Genomic DNA, 20,744 nt, shown 5'->3' with positions numbered 1-20,744 from the left:
GCAATGGACCTACTTAGTTTGTTTCAAAGAGTGTGCAAAATCGAAGGGACATTGTGACATTAATAGTACTTTTTCCGCAGGGAATGAACGTCATTGTAACATTCTTTCTTTCAGTCTGATCAAACATGGCCTCATACTAACCAACAATAAATTGAATCTCCGAAACTTTTAAACGCGGTTGATTTGATTGAAAGTTCTTAAAACAGAATCTATTAGCGACTGACTAAATAGTTGACTGTTGGTTATTTATTGTTTGTAAAGTATAAATGTGTCATGTGATTTCACATATAAAATACTACCTCTGATACTAATTATAAAACCTAATTTATAGTCTACAAATAAGATCCTATAAATAGGACCGGAGTGTGTAAGACTTATTGTTGTCGTATTGACTACACATAATAAGGACCATAAAGTAATATTATACAAATTGAAATTGCAATTGCAATTCATCATGGTATTTATGAAATTGGGGTGTGATTGGGTGAGATGGGCCGTTAGGCCCATGCTAAACAAGTATTTTTCATCTTTTATGAGAAGTAATTCTGTTTGAGGAATTATCGAACGTTAAATATAGATATTTTTGTCAATAGAAATTCAAACCATTTTTTTATATACAGTAAGAATTTAAACCTTAATTCACATGAATGCATAGATATTTTATTACTAAGAAAATACTCCTCTGATCCTAAATATAAGACCCTTACACTATACTAGTATAAGAGTCTTATATTTAGGACGGGAGGAGTATATAATATTCGAAGCCCACTACACTTAAAATTGTTCAATGTTTTATTTTAGAATTCCGTTGTCTTGTTATGTGATATTAAACAAATAGTCAGTAGAGGAAGGGATGGCGTCACACTGATTTTTCTGCTCACGGTACCTCTACTCTTGATCCATTGAGTCATTTATAATAAATTTGTACAATTTAAGTTTAATATTTTGAAATTGTGATCATGACATCAAAACTTTTTTTAAAGTACTGTTTAGATTTCATCTAAATATTAAAAAATAAAAGAGTAAACGAGGAACCAAATTATTAACCTTACATAATACGAAATAAGTACTTTGGTAATTCACCCAAGTGATTTCAAATTTCCTGCAAAAATATGCACCGACCCATTCAGCCTCCACTTGAATACTTACTTTTCCTTCTTCCTCTCAGGTGCTTGGAATTCCAGACATGAAGGTCAATCCACAATTTTGATTATGTTTGAAACTTATAAAAGTTTGTACCTTTTTTGCTCAAAAAAAAAAAAGTTTGTACTTTCAGAGGGTATTTAGATGAAAATCAAATTATAGTTATAAAAATAATTTTATAACATATAAAATAGATATATGGAATAGTTTATTTCCACTTAAAAAATATTTTAATAAAAAAGAAAAATCCACATCAATGATGAAAGTGTACTGGACCTTTTTTGTGTTGTTGTTTTTGGGGGGGGGGGGGGGATGTTCGTACAATTACCTGCCTTATAGTGGAATTCGGTTGGGGTTGACCAAGGAAAGCCATTCTGCACGTATTAAAAATAAACTAATAAAAATTCAATGCTGCTCTTATTGTTGTTTTTTTAGAATTAGTGAGCAAAAGCGCATACTTACTCTTAAAACTCAGAAAACATGAACCCACCGTTTTCTGTTTTTATGATATTAAAACAGGGTTGCAATAGCGTTTAGATTAACAATTTTGATAGGTAGTTTCAAACTAGCTCTGATGAGTCTTTTAGGGGTGTTTAGTTGAATCAAGAAACATTTTTAAATAGTATTTTCATGTAAATCAAGATAAAATTTTTTTTACATATTTATTTGATATACTGTAAAATTACTTTTAAATTATGATTTAGTTTTTGTCTAAACACTTTCTAATCAGTTTTTAATGATGCGAATAAAGGGCATGGGTGAGTGGATTTGTCATCTATAAATTCTTCTTCCTCTTTTTTTTAATCACTTCCTTTGATCATAAATATATAAGGGTTAATTGAGCAATTTATTTGGAATATACACAATCCAAGTGTGACTTAGAATATAAATTTTGAAAGAAAAAAATATATATAGGTACTGTTCTTCTCCTTTGTCGCCCCCGGGGCCGGTCCAGCTTCAGTTATATGATGAACAACTTTATTTATTCGCCAATCCCACCGAAAATTTCTTGAATGGATCTGCCTTATTAGCCGTAGAAATGACAACTTTTGACTAAAATCAGCTCACAAAATCTTGATTCTTTATTCTTTTATTATTAATATTCAAATTTTTCAAAGAATCAAATCATCAGGACAACCATTAAACAAGGCATCTAGAGGTATTATCTCAGAGAACATTGACTTTATAGAACTAGTGATACACTGAGAGCGAGGTATCCAAGCTCATCTTTCACGGGGGAGGCTTCTCCGTCATTAATTTCATACACAACAATAAGGTCACGTTTGGAGTTTCTTTCTTAATTCCAAGGACTGAAAGAAAAATAAAATATAAGGTAATAATAGAATAAAAACACAAGAAATTTGGTGGAAAGAAAAACCTATTTAAAAATTTTGTTACTTAAAAAGACATGAATTTGATGAGTGCAACTATCTTTGACGATTACAAAACTTCTAAACTATGTTGTTTCATGACAGTAGAGAGAAGTCAAATGCAATACAACATAGGGCTAACTCGGAATGATGTTAAAACCATTCCAAATTGATTTCTGAGCATAAAAAATACCTTGACTTCAGGCTGAATGAAAAGAAAAATGATGTTTGGTATAATTTTGATTTATGATTGTTGACTTAAATTTGAACATTTTGAAATTAATTTTTTAATATATCATAATTTTTTTTGGTTAAATTAGAAGTTTATGCAAACATAAATAGTGTTATATTAAATTGACTTTTATTCCAATATTAATTTGAAAATTCAGTTATAGTACGAATTACTTTTATCAATATTAATCCAAACAAGTTCCAAGTTGTTGCTGAAATAATCAAATAAAAAATGAGAAGAAGAGGAAGTCACCATGGCATTGGAAGGAAAATGAAAAAGAAGAGAATAAGGATAAGGGGAGGAAACCAAGGGCGCTTGTGAACCAGGGCCCCACTCACAACTGTATTCCACATCATCTCCACTTAAAACCACCCACGTCACCAACCCCATGTGCTTTTCCCTCTCTATCTATAAGTACGGCATTTCTCTTTTTACTGAGGCTTTTATTTTTACTGTATTTTTTCAGAAACTTAATAATCTAAAAGATTAAAAATACAGAAATTTATCCTTGTATCCAGTTTTTGTTGTTTTTTCCCCATCACGGGATTTTTTGAATAATGATCAAAACGCATTTTATTATTATTATTATTAGTAATATGAAAGTGAGAAAAGAGAGGCAATGGCCTTCCCAAAGAAGAAAGGGTATAATGACGATGATAAAAGCAAGCAATGGGGGGAAAAGGGACGCATTTGGTGAAGCGGCCTGCGGCCGTATTCGTACTGTCCGCACTTGCATCTGTCCTTCCTCACATACTCCTTCCCCCATGTGTTGTCTGCGCTCCATCATTAATTTGACCTCCCTCCCTAATTACCAAACTGCCCCTCCCTTCTCCGTACGCATGTCCCTCCCCCCACTCCTTCCAATCCCACCTGGATCGCCCTCTTCCCCCCACCTCTGAATTAATTGTCGAAACCAGAGGAGCATATTATCTTCCGTTAGCGGTTACTCCCAAGAAGTATGATTCCGTCTTGATTTCGCCCCCACCACCTCCATGTGCAGTCCTTGCGCGAGCTCCTTTGCTCTCTGAAGTTCCGTAGTTTTTCTCCACATACGAGACGTTTTCCGGGATATTTTCTTCTATTTTCGTCATGAAAAAGCACAAAGCCGCTGAGGCCAGTAACCCATTCGATTCTCTCTCGGAGGAGCTCGTCTTCACCATCCTCGACCACCTTCCTTCGAATTCACCGGACAAAAAGTCGTTTTCTCTGGTTTGCAAATCTTTCTATGCTATCGAGGCCAAACATCGCCGAACCATCAGGCCTCTTCGCTCCGAACTCATTCCTTCGATCTTGACTCGATTTCCATTTGTGTCCCATGCTGATCTCTCTCTCTGTCCTCGAGTATCTGATAGTTCCCTCAACTTCTTAGCCAACGCTTACAGAGCTACGCTACGACGGATCGATCTCTCGCGGTCCAGGTTCTTCTCTGCTAGTGGGTTGTTGAGTTTGGCTACTAATTGCACGAATTTGGTGGAGTTAGACTTGTCCAATGCGACGGAGCTGAAAGACCCGGCGGCTTATGCAGTGGCTCAGGCGAAGAATTTGGAGAAGCTATGGTTGGCGAGATGTAAGCTGATAACGGACATGGGAATTGGGTGCGTAGCAGTTGGGTGTAGGAAATTGAAATTGATTTGCTTGAAGTGGTGTTTGGGTGTGGGTGATTTAGGGGTGGACTTGATTGCCGTCAAGTGTGAGGAGCTCCGTAGCTTGGATATCTCTTATTTGCCTGTAAGCTTTCTACTTCCACTTCACTTTGCCTTTAGCTATACGCGTTAGCAATACGTACATAAGTTTTCATCTTAGATAAATGGATAGATAGCTTTTGAGGGGAGGGTGTTTTGGAACATTTAGATGGGCTGTGTTAAATAATGGCCTAGGTGTCAGGCATGTTAGTATTCGTTAATGGAACTAATGATTGTTGATTTGAGGAGTCGGTAATGTGATGCCGAGTTCTGAAGTATTTGTGCATTTCTTCCCTTAAAGAACCCGATAGAACAAGTAATATACACTTATTCAGATATAGGACGACTAATGTGCATTGATTTGATTAGTTACCAAACATCATTAATTAAATGTTCAATACCATACCTAAATAATCAACTGTTCTTTCAAAATTAAGTGGACTGAGTTTTTGATTGCATTCTTCATTTATTTCTTGGTAGCGATGTGGTTCGGATAAATAATATTACTTACTATTGTTCATGTGTTGTGCAGATCACAGGTAAATGTCTGTCATCAATTGTTCAATTGCAATACCTTGAAGATTTGATCCTTGAAGGATGCTTTGGCATCGACGATGACAGCCTTGATGTCTTCAAACAAGGGTGCACACATTAAAGGTATGCGTGGATGGTTGGCTTGTCAATTTGGGCTTGTCATTTATCTAATAATGACAAAAATAGCAGAAATGTAGTGTGTCTTCTGATTTTAATTTAGACAAGGAGTGGACACTTTCAGCTTTGATTTATTAGAGTAATTCCCAAATTTCGGAGATTTGGTTGAGTGTGTAAAGGGAAGAAATTATTATCTTTATTTCTTCATTCCATATATGAAAGGAGTTTTATTTGATTCACATTAATGGTGAACCTTCAATACCGTTATTGGCAGCATGCAATATAATCGCATTAATCTCTATGTTTCATGAATTTTTCTCAACTCTTTTGGTTATCTGATGTATTTGCCAATGTTTCTTTCCACAGAAACTTGACATGTCAGGCTGTCAAAACATAAGCCACATAGGTCTTTCTGCCCTAACAAGCTGTTCTGAATGTATTGAGCAACTTACTTTATCAGATGGTTCTCCTGTAGGTCTTCTACTCCATTTCTATATTTAAGCACTCAAAGATTTCATTTGTTGCTAATTATTTAGAGTTGATGATTTAGGTGACCCCTGCTCTTGCTGATGCTCTGAATAAACTTCCCATGCTGCAATCAATCATATTAGATGGCTGCCTGGTTACTTCTGCTGGATTAAGGGCCATCGGAAGTTCATGCAAATCATTAAAAGAGCTGAGTTTGAGAAAAGGTTTGGGAGTTACTGATGAAGCTCTCTCATTTGTTGTGTCCAAACACAAGGATTTGAGGAAGCTTGATATTACATGTTGCCGCAAGATAACTTATCTCTCAATTGCCAGCATTGTGAACTCATGCAAAAGTCTCACTTCCCTCAGGATGGAATCATGTACCCTAGTTCCAAGAGAAGCATTTGTGAGGATTGGACAGCAATGTGATTCCCTTGAGGAGCTAGACCTTACAGATAATGAAATTGATGATGAAGGTTTTTTTCTTGCCTTACTCAATTGGAATTCTGAACTACCATGTCAGTGGTTCTTACTTCTCTTTTCGCAGGTCTTAGGTCCATTTCTAGGTGCTCCAGACTCTCCAGTCTAAAATTAGGAATCTGCCTGAACATAACTGACAAGGGACTTGCCTATGTTGGCAGGTCCTGCTCAAAGCTAAAGGAGCTAGATCTCTACAGGTTTGTAGTTCAACTATGTAACCTTTTGCTATTTCCTCAACTCCATCATATTATTAAAAGTCCATGTGCAATTTGGTGTATTTAGTGATTGATTTGGAGAAATTACAGCCTAAACAATGGAGCAGACTTACTAGGTAAGGTTAGCAGTGTGCAATCAACTAGAACTAAAGTTTTTCATGCTCAACATGCTTTGATATTTAGGCTTGTAACAAAGGCTTATAATTTGGTCTATCAACAGAGTGCAATCAATGCCCAACAAAATGCATTATAGGAAAATTATGTATTTTTTCATGTAATATTTTTGAAATTAAGCAATATTCTTTTGTATAAAATAGTATGGAGACAGATTTGCATTTTAAGGGTTTGAAGTTTGAACTTTGAAATTAATAATGGGAACAAGATCTGCGCTAGCAGATATAAGAAGACGACTCTTGAGAAAATTTTGGTTTGGTGTGTTGACCAACTAAGTCTACGACAAGTTTTATGCTTAAGGTTATTTAGTACTTGCCTGTGCTATCTTAGGGTGTCTTTGTTCTTTTCCTTCCTTAAAAGCATGTGCTTCTTTAAAATAGACTATGATTTCATTTCTATTGGGAACTATATTGTAGTTCTTAGACACTACTCATTAATGAACTATGTTGCCTGTTCAGGTCCGCAGGAATAACAGATGTAGGCATTTCAGCAATTGCTTGCGGTTGCCCTAGGCTTGAGACGATTAATGTTGCTTATTGTACTGACATCACTGATTGTTCCTTAATCTCCTTGTCAAAATGCTCTGAGTTGAAAACGCTGGAAATCCGTGGATGTCTTCTTGTCACATCTAAAGGTTTAGAAGCTATTGCACCAAATTGTAAGCAACTAAGTCGTCTGGATATAAAGAAGTGTTACAAGATTGATGATAGTGGGATGATTCCACTTGCTTGTTCGTCCCAAAATCTAAAACAGGTTTTCTTTCTTATTTCTCAGGATTTCTGTTAACATAGAAGAGGCAAGAAAATTTATTCCGAGACTCTAAGGATATGTCTTTTGCTTTGCAGATAAATTTGTCATACAGTTCAGTCACAGAAGTAGGGCTACTATCACTTGCTAGCATCAGTTGCCTACACACCTTTTGTCTTCTGACCTTGGAGGGAGTGACTCCAAGAGGACTTGCTGCTGCCTTGTTGGCATTTGGAGGGCTAAGAAAAGTGAAACTCCACGTTTCCTTGAGATCAGCACTCCCTGAGCCTCTTATCAAACACATTGAAGCACGTGGCTGTGTTTTTGAGTGGAGGAATAAAGTGTTCCAGGTATAAGATTGTTCAGGTTCCTCTCTCGAGATGTTGTGAAACCCAAGTATTCTTGAACTTGTCAGTACTGTGGATTTTATTTTGGTTAAACTAAAGAGACTTTAAAATCTGTAAATAACTCGAGGATGGGTTGCAGGCCAAAAAAAGAGAGGCTGGGTTGATTTGCAGTTCTGTTTGCTAAGCAGTAGGCTTGCATACATGATTATCATACTTGTTTAGCCAAAGTGCCAAATTCAAGTAGTGGGGATCAAGATTCAATGAAATCAATATAAATATCAATCAACACGCACGCGGGCACAAAAGCCAGTGGAAAACACACTGTTCATGAGAAATCATGAACAAAGCTGATTTCAACCAGCTCAGTGTTAGTGCAACACCTGGGCCCAAAATCTAGTCAGGGTAAAAAATATGAAAGGGGTTACCTTAGTTGATAACAAGAGATTGTTTCTCTGTTCATCTTGGGGAAGCACTCTGGAAAGGAATTTGAATAACAAATACACAAAAGTAATGGAGAGGTAGTGGGTTCTTAGGGTCACCTAGGAAGGAAGTTAGACTTTGCCAAAGATCACCACTCCAAACTGTGATTTTAACTAGGTTTCGCAATGTTATTTGGTTATCAGGAATTTTAATTCTGTTATGATGGTTGTTGTGGTGCCATTTGCAGGCTGAGATGGATCCCAAGTGTTGGAAATTACAGTTGGAGGATCTGATGGAAGTCGTTTAAGTTGAGAAGCAGGCTACAAAAACAAGTTTAAGCTGATTTCTTCTATAATCTCTTTTCCATCTCACTCCAAAATGGATTCTCTACAGTTGTGCTGTTCTTTCAGGAGGAGCGGAGGAATAAGAATCGATCCTCACTCTCCAAGTAAACAAAACTATGTGCACGACTCTCGGATCGCCCGCTGCTCTGAAAGCAGCCCAGTAGACACTGTTGTGGCCTCCATACAGGGAATGTTTTGTTCAGCTCTTTTTTTTGAAAAAAAAAATGAAAAAAGAGGGCAAATGCCGCTTTCCTCTGCGGCGTCTCACAGTCCAAGGATCTTTTCTGGTCTCTAATGTAATTGTATGCACATATATAGAGCGAGCCCCAATGCTGTCCTCTATTAAGAACGTTAAAGAAAGGGGCGGCGAGAGGTACTCAAAGAAGACTTGGCAACTGTGGAGAGTGAGACACATCAAGAATGGAAGATGTTAAACGATCATATATCTTTGCCTTTCCCATACGATAAGCTAATATCAAGTTAAAATCTCTATGAAAAGCTGTTTGCTTAGCCATGGTTTATAAATAATATACTTTCGGCTCGTGTATTCCTGCATTTCATTTTCTCCGGTTGTGTTTCGTGACCCTTCATTGTGATGACTGCTTCTTATTGTTATATTTATGACTTTGAGTTATATTTAAATTATTTAAATGTTTTATCACTTATAGGGCTTTTAATATTTTTAACTCGTCATTATTTTATATAAAATTATGGAGGAATTGAATGTGATTTTTTTCAGCTTTGAATTGTGTACAAATAACTTCATAATATCTACCAATAAGTGCCTGATTGAATTGGCAAGTGATTCCTCTCACTTAACTAGTGGTCTTGTATTCAAGATTTGATGTAGTTGTGTTAAAACATGTTGGGATCCAAAATGGTCCTACAAAATTCCATCCGCATTAGTCTAACCTCCTTGCTATTTTGATATTTAAAGCCTACTATGATGAGGATTTATATGCTGCAAAGTTCAGGGGACTGCGTAAAATAGGAAACCATTATGATATTAAAAAAATTAAAAGGCTTACTTATATATTTGGTCTTCTCTCCTTTTATCTTTTTTTCTTGGGTCAACAGTACACACATGACATTTGTTTGAATGCCTCCAAAATGCTTTACGGCTTACAAAATTAAAAAATAGGTCCTACCGGGAGTCGAACCCAGGTCGCTGGATTCAAAGTCCAGAGTGCTAACCACTACACCATAGAACCTGGCCACGCGGGCACGAACTGGCATTAAATAATACATGTTATACTCAATAATCGTCCTTCCACGACCCATCTCCACCAGTTTCTGGTCTCCGTGCGCCTCATGCTCGTATTCCTCAACGTTAGGGGTCAATTTCGTTGTTAAAGTCCTATCTATAATCTATCTGTGGGTGTTGAGTTGTTGTTATTAATTATGCAGAACCGTTGATGGCCCCAGGAGCCTTCCGTGTTGCGGGGCGGTTCGCAGACTCATGCCATAAGTCACCCACTCATCATATTATCCACAGATGAAGTCGCCTTAAACGGTTGGTTCTAGTTTTCATGGGCTTAAAGTCAAATGAACCTCAAATTTGGGATATAAGTGCAACTGGCCATAGTCAAGCTGAGTTCAAACATTTTATTAATGAGTGTAAGGGATATCAAATTAAGTACTATAATGTAATGATGAAGACGACGATGAAATAACTACTACGGAGGGGTAGTGCATGACCAAAATAAATAAATAAATATATATATATATATATGATGAAGATATGAAACAAGGTTGAGTGCAAGGGAAATCATGCATAAAGCTTAAAATAGTGTGTGTGGGAGATGATCAGATCAGATGTAATCAGGTACGTAAGTGGATAGTTTGTAGACAGAAAGGAGAGCTGAAAGTGCCAAGCAAATGAAGGCCATAATTGACATGCCAATGGCTGCACCTGAACGCTCCAGAAACATGTCCAGTTTATGATTCCCGCCGTAATTCCTCATTCCATTTGTCCGTGGCATCCCTGAAGATGCTGCTGATATCAATAGATATGCCATCATCTGAAATCACCACACATTTTTCACTTTACATACATACATACATATATATATATATATATCCATCTTTGTAGCCCATCATCGACGACCCAAAATTAAAGAAGGAATATGCCAAACCTCATCTCCAACAAAGTCAATCAACGACGTCTTTTTAGGCTGAAGAAGGTCTTTCCCGTTGCAGAGTTCCTGAACTTGACGATACACTTGGCCTATTGTGTACATTGTGCATATAATTGTCACAGCCAGGATGTACCTATGATTCCAGATTTCTACGTCCGTTTAGTTCAAAACCAAGAAACAATATCAGTTATTTGATGAAGCCGTTGAATCTTAACGAAAAACCTACCGGTATTCTTCGAATTTATTGAAGTCAAACCCATGGCCATGACTATTGCTGGCCATGACCATGAAACCAGCCAGGGAAGAAAGCAGAGCCATTACCCTCAAACCTAATAAGCTTCTCTTCAACAAATTCTCCCTCTTTTCCCGCTGCAGTAAGTCAGAAAAGCCACCACCTCCAGGTGCCGTCAGGGCCTCATCTGCTGCCGCCGGCTGAGATTCAAGTTGGGTCCTCGCTTCTGAAGATTCGCCGACGCTCGACATACTTGATGCGTACACTCTTCCAACTAGTAAGATTGGAATTTACAGCTTCGGGAAAAGGAACATAGAGATTGTGGTGCCAAGTTTGGGTGCTTCTCTGTTTCCCTATAACGATATTTTGTAGTTAACCGTTTCCCGGGCTTTCGCAAGTCAAGAGGGCTCGCTTTTTGAAATGACGTGGCGTTAACGGATTGACTGCAATGGGGTGACTTGGTTGACGCAGAATGGCTTTTATGTCTCGCAAACATCTATAAGTTGTATTTAAGTTTGAGGAAAAAGGTCGACACCAATGATGCAAGGGATGAATTTTTATTTCAGAAAAATAAGTTAATTTTTCAAAAATGTAGTTTTTTTTTCTAAATTATATTATATTCTTCCGGTTCTAAATATAATATCCAACTTGTAGTATAAATTATATTATAAAATAAGTTTTACATTTAAGATAATAGGCGGTAAAATCTTAAACTAACATCTTCATATGATCGATTAGCCCAGCCAAAGCACGCAAGAGTTAAAGCATAGAAACGAGATATAGGAAGAATTATAAATTATACTCCTCCGGTCCTTAATATAGGACCCAATTGTTGAGTTAGTTTTGGTCCTAAATATAAGACCCATTTATCATATTTATCAATTTTCTCTAAATTACCCCTATAGATACTTCCTCAACCATAATCAAGTAGAAGAGGAAGATGGGTATTAAGAAAGATGATTATGGTATTTTAGGAAAAACGTGTCACATTTCTTATAATTAACTAACTTACCTAAATTCCTTAATCTAATCAAATTAGTTAAATGGGTCTTATACTAAGGACCGGAGGAGTACTTAAGAACCAAAATGCTAAGTTATTTACAAATAAAGGTCTTAGATTTTTAAAATTATTTTGCATGACCTAAGATCATTCTCATAATTAAATAGAAGGGTAACGACTAAAATGCTCAAGGGACTAATAGTTTTTTTCGTTTAATTCTCACATATATATAAGAGAATTAATATTAAAAAAGAAATATCACACACACACACAAGAGATTTAATATTGAGAAAGAAAATTTCATAATGATGAGGAATTTTAATTTCGCAGTACTAAATTCATATACATGATTATTTTGTCTCATAGGGTGTTTGACAATATAAAAAATTATTTTTAAAAAGAACTTTTTCATAAAACGAGATAAACTCCTTCATATATTTACTTTATACACCGTAAAAGTATTTTTAAAATCATGATTTAGTTTTCATCCAAACACTCTCTTAGTATTAAATTTGTTATACTATAGATGTGACTACTAAATGAGCCAAATTCTTTGTATCACAGCCATTCTAGTTATTACAATTCTTAATTTTCAAAGAAGGATATTGGTTCTACAAAAGAATTATAGATATTAAGATCTTTATTTATAACCAATTGTAGTTTAAATTACGCTCTTAAGAATTCTCCCAAACTAGTACCTGAGCACAAAAGCAGCTCTTCATGGGAAATTGAGTGGTGTCCCTTGGCTTGCTTCAATGGTCGCCTTTGAGGATTGGATGAAAAGAAAAACAAAACAGCTTCAAAGCCTCTCAAAGTTCCATTTGGTCCATGCTTATAGCATTGGGCCAATCATAAAAGAAATCAAATAATATATATAGTTTGAATTGAGATGCATATTTAACTTTTTAGATTTGATCCTTGTCGCTTGATATTTTCCAAAACAAGCATTTAATTAGCTTACCACGCCAGGATAGGCGTATCTAACTATTGCTTATTTTTTTATTTTTTTATTTCTACATGAAGTTCCTAGTTAAGCACATTGTACAACAGTACAAGTGTAGAATCATGCATATGCCTCACAGACACAAAGGGTGAGAGATGAGTAAACCCATTAAAATTTTTCCATATAGTATGGTATAATGGGAGGACAATGAACTACTCCTCCGATCCTTAATATAAGACCTAATTGTTGAGTTGATTTGGGTCCTAAATATACTCTAAATTACCCCTATGGATATTGCTTCAACCATAATCAAGTAGAAAAGGGAGAGGGGTATCAAGAAAGATGATTATGGTGTTTTAAAAAAAATATGTTAGTTTTTTTTATAATTAACTAAGTTACCTAACTTTCTTAATTTAATCAAATTAGTTAAATGGGTTTTATATTAAGAATTAGAGGAGTAATATTAGTTTTTTTTTTCACATGAGAACTACAAGAATTACGAATTGAGAATGAATATACATATATATATATATATAATAGAACTTTACTTTCTGACCATAGTTTCCTCAGATTTGTCGAAGAAATTCGGAGGTTGTGGAGGAGAGAGGATGCATTGGCTGTCCCATGTGGAGAGGGAGACCCTCCCTTTGTTTATTTTAATCATCTGATGATTCACGCATGCTTCTCTTAGCTGTCCTTTTTATTAATTTCCTCACCGTACCATTTGACTTGTCCCTCTCTCCCTATCTGTGATAAGCTTTTTCAGTTCTCCCTTTTGGATTTCCAAATTCTTTGTTACCATGGATATTTAATTTAATCTCACGAATCCAAAAGGAGATTGTGCTTCTTGGCTTGTATTTTGTTCTTCATTTTATCAGATATAAAGAGGCTAAGGAAATTTTAGGTTGTGATTTGATGTGATTCCAGTTTCTTAGTTGGGATTTAGATCAAACTGGCCAAACAAGCCAGTCAAGCCAAATCCATATTATTTCATTAAAAAAGAATTAAAATTTTGACACCTCATCCTTTGATCTGTTTGAAAAATAACGGGGGGAAAAACAAGCTAGTTAAATTTTGACACCTCATCCAAGGCATATTGCCTAAGCTGACTACTGAGACAACGTCTAGTGTTATAACAAGTGGATGTTAGATATAATTAATTCTGTTCTTATTTTTCGAATACTAATATGCGCATGCTGCTCAAATGTCTGCTCCTTAATCTTTCGACAACATTCCGTGGTGCAGGTGAAAAGCAGTTAATAAAAGGACAGGGGCACAATATTTATAAGGATTTGACCAGCGTATCATGTCATAATAAGAACAAAAGGAAGAATCATCGATGATGGTACAGGCTATTGTGCATTTTTTTGTTATCGATATCATCTCTATTAAATATATGATTATTTTATTATTTGCCCCTTTTCTCAGTGGAAGCATATGTAATTTCTTAATCATCATCCTACTTCAGCTTTTAATACACACTTATTTCTTTCTTTATGTAAAGAAGTATCACTTTCTCATGTGTAAGTTACTTGTACTTGTTCTTGCATGTTAAGAAATAATACATTAAATTAATAAAACTTCTCATATTTACTTCTATTAAAAATAAAGAATATTTTTTAAAATATCTTGTATATTTTATTTTATTTATATTTTTAGTATATTTAATATTCCTCCTGTCCTTAATATAGGACCTAATTCTTGAGTTAGTTTTGGTCCTAAATATAAGACCCATTTCTCATATTTATCAATTTTCTCTAAATTACTCCTATAGATACTCTCTTACCCATAATCAAGTAGAAGAGAGAGAGGGGTATTAAGAAAGATAATTATGGTATTTTGGGAAAAATGTCTCACTTTTCTTATAATTAACTAACTTACCTAACTTCCTTAATCTAATAAAATTAGTTAAATGGGTCTTATATTAAAGATCGAAGGAGTATTAGTAAATTTCAAAAAAAAGAATAATTACCCGCAAAGTTTAGGATCAAATTTTTCCGTCCAAGTGACTCATATATAGATGTAGAAAGAGCACCCAAATATCAAATCGTGTTCGTATTTATCTGTTGAATGAATGAAGGACCAACTTAACGCCGAGGTGGTCAATAATATGCCATTGTTTTCTACTCCCTCGGGTGCTTTTTATAAGAACCCGAAATTAAATTGTTTTGGTCTTTGTTATACGATTCTACCTAGAGTTAATAATATAAGTTGTACCTGTCAACTTTTCAAAAAGAGAAGGTTAAGGTTGGCTAAATATAGTTGTCTGAACATTTAGCATATTTTTATCATTTTACCCCTAATCAATTATATACATTGCATTAATTAAAATGTTTACTATATTCTCTTTCATATTTTCTTCTTCTTACTCGCTCATTATAAATAAGGGCATGTTTAGGGAAAAAATTATTATTTTTATATATTTATTATTTTTAATTAATTTTAACTAGGGGTGTTCATGGGACGGGACAGGACAGGGATGACTCTGTCCCAGTCCCGTCTCGATAATTGGGACAGGACAGCTTTTTCGTCTCGTGTCCCGTCTTGTCCGAATAGCGTCCCCTCCTAATTGGAACAGGACATAATTGGGACGGGATAGGAACGTCCCATCTCTCTCTTTTTTTTTTTTTTTTTAATTTGAAAACTAACAATATGAGAAATGTAAAAAGTTATAACAAAAACTATGTGAGGAAAATATAAAAAAATAATGAAACAATGACAAAGAAAATGTTTTTTGTAACCATAAGAGACAAAAAATAAACAAACCTAAAATATTCACTACAAAAAATATAATGTAATCCATACAAAAACAACTTATAAATAATTAAAAATAACAATTAATAAATATCATTACCAAAATACTATTACAATAATAAATAAAATAAATATATAACAACTAAAAAAAAATAATATATTGGAACGGGACACTCCCGTCCTGTCCCCTTCCGAAACAATTTTGTCCCGTCTCACTTTCGTCTCGTTCTAAAAACTTTCGGAACAGGATTGTTCTGTCGCAAAATGACTGAGACAGGAACAAGACATTGGGAGGAGACATAGTCCCCTAATTTTAACTATTTTTTTAAACTGAATGATTTAATTATTAGGCTCACTGGCTCACAAGGCTAAAAGCCACTGTTCCATAAACTGCCGAAGGCTGAAATAAGCGAATGGGTCACGTGAGGTGTTGGTAGGCACAGTTTGGCTGAGCCAAGCAAGGGGAGAGCAAGCACAAAAGCAGAGGAGGGGTATTCTGGGGATTTCAATTAATTACAGAATGCCACCTAATGTCTTAATTATAAAATTTCTAGGCTATAAATAACACCTTATAACTCCAATAAATAGTACCACGAACTTAGGTGACAGCGGAAGGGCCAACTGGAATTGGAATAACGCCTCTTTGAGCGTGTCGTTGGCCCGTGATGCCTCAGGCTCACAATCACATGACCTCCTTCTCTCTCCAGCATTTGACGCTTTTTCTTTCCTTGATTGTTTTATTCAAGTTTTGGACTTTGTCTCTCACCTTCCCATATCACTAACGGAATCGCCTTGAGACCTGAAACAACCTGCTTGTGCGTTGTATTGTAGATTAGTGTGGTTTAACAGTCGAAAAGGGTCGTTTCTGGTGGTCCTCTTGCTCACTACCAACCAAGAAGCGTGACAGTTAGACTAGGCGCGGCGCACCTTCACCTGCAATTAACGGTTCTCTCCCCCCCCCCCCCCTCTTTTTTCCTTCGCTGCTTCCCTCCTCCATCCTCAAGTAACATGCAGTAGCATCCTGGATCTGGCGCTCCGGCAGATCCGCTTCCTGTCTACGTGTCACCGCCTTCTCCTCTCTCCCTGCCTCCCCTCTATTTATCCCCCCCCCCAACCCACAAATTCACTACTCCGACTACTGCCCATTCATGCTCTCCCTCTCTGTTAAATAGATATTATATGCAGTCCTCTCCTTCGTTTTCTTTCTACCCAACCATGGCTAAACGTTTTGCCCCTCCCTACTTCCCACTCTTTGCCATTCCTTCCTCCGCCAGATCATGCCTCATCGGAGCCAACCACACCTCCGCTCGTTTCTGCTCCCGTTAAGCCCCCAGTTATCGTTACTCAAGCCTCTCCAATCGCCTTTTTCTTATTCTCTAATTGAATTTTATTTTTTGTTTTCCCTGAAAACTGCCCCCCTCAGCTGCCAATGCCATGGAGCCCACCGCAGGCAAGCGAGGTTCTCTCAGGAATTTTCTTGCCCGGTTGCTCCTCTTCGGCGTCTTCCTCCTGCTCCTAAGATTCGCTTACGTCATCACCATCACTGGTGATTCTTGCGGTTTCGGCTCCTTCTGTTTCTTTTCGCCCTCGGAGAATGTCCATTTTCTGGTCTCCGGTTATGATCACAGCACCATCGGTGCTCGGGCTGTTCCATCCAACAGAGCCGTTCGATCCGCGCTGCGGCCGGAGCTGTATAACAGCCGAGAATGGATCAAGGGAGCTCAGTTCTACTCTTCCGTTTTCCGTAATCTGATTTCCGAAGGCTACCTTACACCGGAGTCCAAATCGTTGTGCGTGGACACGTCTACTGGAAGCGACGTCTTCACATTGAAGGAGAATGGCATTTTGGATTCCATCGGAATCTCCAAGAAAACCGGGAAGCTTCATCGCTTACCGCTCGGAGATAACACGTTTGACTTCGTCTTCTCCGGCGAAGGAGGGCTCGACAAATCGGCACGGCCGTCGGAATTTGCCTCTGAGATTGCTCGGACGCTTAAACCCAAAGGGTTTGTGGTGTTCCATGTAAGGGCAAACGATAGTTACAGTTTCAATTCATTCCTTGATTTGTTTAATTGTTGCAGAGTAGTGAAATCACGTGATATAGATGGGTTTGATTCCTCACTGCCTTGTGTCCGCGAAATCGTTCTGAGGAAAGAGAGTGATGGAATTATTGGTCATGAAAATGAGAAGCAGAATTCCAATGGCAATTGCACTGTTTTAGGGTATAAACAAGAATTGGTCGCAAAGGCCGAGCCTCTGATTGCTGAGGAGCCACTGAAACCTTGGATAACATTGAAGAGGAACATAAAGAACGTCAAGTACCTGCCATCAATGGTTGATATCAGCTTTAAGAATAGATATGTGTATGTAGATGTTGGAGCGCGAAGTTACGGCTCTAGTATAGGAAGTTGGTTCAGGAAACAGTATCCGAAACAGAACAAGACCTTCCATGTCTATGCAATTGAAGCTGATAAAACTTTTCATCAAGAGTATGGGTCGAAAAAGGGAATCACGTTGTTACCTTACGCAGCTTGGGTGAAAAATGAGACCTTAACCTTTGAAATCCATAGAGAGCCTGGTAAGCGAGAGGAAACTAAAGGTAGAGGAATGGGTAGGATTCAACCTCTGCAATTTGCTGGTGACTATGATGGGGAAGCGGAGAAGATCCAAGGGTTTGACTTTGCGGAATGGTTGAAGAACACAGTTTCAAAGAATGATTTTGTTGTGATGAAAATGGACGTGGAAGGTGCTGAGTTTGATCTGATTCCCAGGTTATTTGAGACTGGAGCTATTTGTCTGGTAGATGAGATTTTTCTGGAATGCCACTATAATAGGTGGCAGAGATGTTGCCCTGGGCAGAGGAGTTCCAAGTATGAGAAAACATACGGACAGTGCTTGGCACTGTTTTATTCTCTTAGACGAAGGGGAGTTCTGGTTCATCAATGGTGGTGAAAATATGAAATCCTTTAACACGTTCAGATGTTCTGTGCAACATTTTTATTTCCCTTTTACCTTCCACGCGCTTGTTTAGAGTTTTCCACTTTTAAAACCCACCAAAACAAAGAGAATTGTCATATGCGTTTCAGTTTTCCATTCATTTCTACCAGTGCAATCGATAGAATTATATTTGTTCACGAGTCCCTTCCGATTTCAAAGTTGTTTTTTTGTTGCTGTTGTCATTGTTGTTTTTTGTTAATGACATGATAATAACAATGTTTACGAAAAATAATCTCCATTGACAAGGAATAAGATACTACCCTTCCTTGCAGTAGCCGAGCTAACCTCTCTTCTTGATCAAGAACAATGCAAGTAATGTTGGCCTTGCTCAAAAATTTCCACTGTAAACCAGAGTGGGTGTTGTGTTTATAAATCGATATGAGTCAACCATTATGAATATACTATCTCTGGTCATAAATATAAAAGCTAGTTGACTAATTTGAGTAGATTAAGAAAATAAGTTAAGTTGGTTATTTATAATAAATAGGTGTTGTTTTTTCTAAATATCCTTACTGATCAAATGTATTGATTAGAACTACTATTATTATTAAGACTACCTTGAAAAAAAATATAAGTATAAGAGATAAAATAAATTAAGATATTATATTTAGAATCAAAATAAAAATTAAACAAAATCTTATATTAAGCATAAAAAGTAGTATTTATATTATATGCTTCATCTTTGATGGCAGTATATATATAGATTTGATGTTGATGGTTTGTAGAAGTTGGCATTTCATCTGGACATCCTGGATTGGGACCTGTTTGCCGGTGGGTCATGGGAGGGAATATCCATTGAATTCGGAGAAATTCTTAGGTGCACTGGGAGCACCAGTTCATTTGTACTCTATCCAATAAAAACACTCCAACTCAGATAGTTTTAATCCCACGTGTCAACTTATTTATTTCTATTAATTTATTGTTTTAAAAAATAAAAACATCAGGGTTTAGTAATTTCCTTTCCTACCCCCTCTCTTTTCTCGATAGCTTTCTGTCTCGCGTCTGAAACCCACCCTCCGTCCCTCCCTCCATCTCTCCCTATTTCCTTCGCAGATCTGGACTGCGGCGGCATCTCCTCCACAATGATGGTAAAAATCCTTCATTAGCAACCATGGTGATTCTAGTCTTGAGCCCAAAACACAATAGGCTGTAGATCCAGTTCCACTGTGCGTTTTTTTCCCTTCCACTTTGCAAATCTGGATCTACAAAGCTTCTTCTCCTTCTTCTTGTTTTAATCTTTGAAAAAAAGAAAAAAAACAACAGCAACAAAAAGCATTCCCCTCATGCTTTCTCTCTCTTAAATTGCCATTTCAAGTTCTCTAACCGCTTGCTCTAATCTAGCTAAATATATTAGTATCCATAAAAGGGATGTGGATTAAGATCTGGTGTTGGGACTTTCGAAGTGGAGCATTTGGATGCGAGTAAGAGAATCGTCGGTGTTGCAAGAGAAGCTATGGCGGAATTTATGGTGACGAGAGGGGGTGGCGCCGGATGAGGCGGAGGGGTGTCCTGGAAGGACGGACGTTCGATTGAAGGAAGGAGCGAGGAAGAGGGAAGGAGGGGCACCTGAGGAATTTACAAAGCAAGGCATTTTTGTGGGATTAAAAAAATCTGAGTTGGAGCCTTCTAATTGGATAGAGCACAGATGAGTTGGTGCTCCGGGAGCACCTAAGAATTTCTCTTGAATTCGAGCCTGTCCTGTTGTCCTTTCTTGTACTGAGCCGAAGGTGGATTTTGCTCGCAAATCATTTTGCTGACGTGTGTGCGGGAGCGCTGACTGGGAGTTGTCAACGATTTAGGAATTTTTCTACCAATATATTACCTCCGATCCTAATTATAGGATAAAAACCAGTTGATTAATTTAAAGAAATTAAAAAAGTAAGTTGAATTAGTTATTTGTTCTGAATAGGTGTAATCTTTCCTAAAATATTCTTACTAATCAAGTGTATTGACTAGAACTATTATTATTAGAAGGACCATTTGGAAAAAATGTATAAATATGAGAGACAAAAAGGATTGGGGTCTTATATTTAGAACCAAAATGAAATCAAAGAGAGTTATAAAAGACCGGAGGTAGTATTATACAAGCCCTGATTTTATTTTAATGACATAATATCCTCAACATTCTCTTTTCTTATGTCGAAAAATAGGTGAACCAATTATTAAAAATAATTGATTAATTTAAAATTAAAACTTGATGTAATGTTATGAAAAAGAAAAACAAATTTTCACAGTATTGTCCAATGGAAGGCTTGCATCTCATAACCTAACAAACTAAAAGATGAATCATGAATTAACAAATTATTAGTTGAGGTAGCAAGCAATCTCATTTTCGTAAGGAGAAGAATACAAGTTTAAATTTCAGAAAATGTATTGATGGGGAGTAATCCAATTTTAATACTTTTGA

At 36.7% G+C, this 20,744-nt stretch overlaps 2 protein-coding genes, 1 non-coding gene and 1 pseudogene across 3 annotated transcripts; 2 read left to right on the top strand and 2 right to left on the bottom strand.

Annotated features, from left to right (window-relative positions):
* The first annotated feature begins 3,626 nt into the window (after window positions 1-3,626).
* On the top strand, window positions 3,627-8,907 carry LOC114722662 (F-box/LRR-repeat protein 3-like; annotated as a pseudogene).
* Window positions 8,908-9,412: 505 nt separating this feature from the next.
* TRNAQ-UUG (transfer RNA glutamine (anticodon UUG)) lies at window positions 9,413-9,484 on the bottom strand. Its single transcript has one exon. It is a non-coding gene; the product is annotated as a tRNA-Gln (tRNA).
* A 600-nt stretch (window positions 9,485-10,084) lies between these two features.
* LOC114722637 (CASP-like protein 4B1) lies at window positions 10,085-10,894 on the bottom strand. The gene is made up of 3 exons (XM_028908714.1): window positions 10,638-10,894; window positions 10,409-10,544; window positions 10,085-10,294 (listed from the first exon to the last, which is right to left on the bottom strand). The coding sequence occupies exons 1-3, from the start codon at window positions 10,892-10,894 to the stop codon at window positions 10,085-10,087; spliced, it is 603 nt and encodes a 200-aa protein (XP_028764547.1).
* Window positions 10,895-16,527: 5,633 nt separating this feature from the next.
* Window positions 16,528-18,466, top strand: LOC114722664 (uncharacterized). Its single transcript, XM_028908745.1, has one exon. It carries the CDS (start codon window positions 16,775-16,777, stop codon window positions 18,290-18,292), a length of 1,518 nt encoding a protein of 505 aa, XP_028764578.1. The 5' UTR covers window positions 16,528-16,774; the 3' UTR covers window positions 18,293-18,466.
* Window positions 18,467-20,744: the final 2,278 nt, after the last annotated feature.

The sequence above is a fragment of the Neltuma alba genome, unplaced genomic scaffold (assembly GCF_004799145.2).
Source record: "Neltuma alba isolate B1F8T4 unplaced genomic scaffold, ASM479914v2 tig00012097_pilon, whole genome shotgun sequence".
In the NCBI taxonomy this organism is placed as follows: Eukaryota; Viridiplantae; Streptophyta; class Magnoliopsida; order Fabales; family Fabaceae; genus Neltuma; species Neltuma alba.
This window is presented reverse-complemented; position numbering and strand designations above follow the sequence as displayed.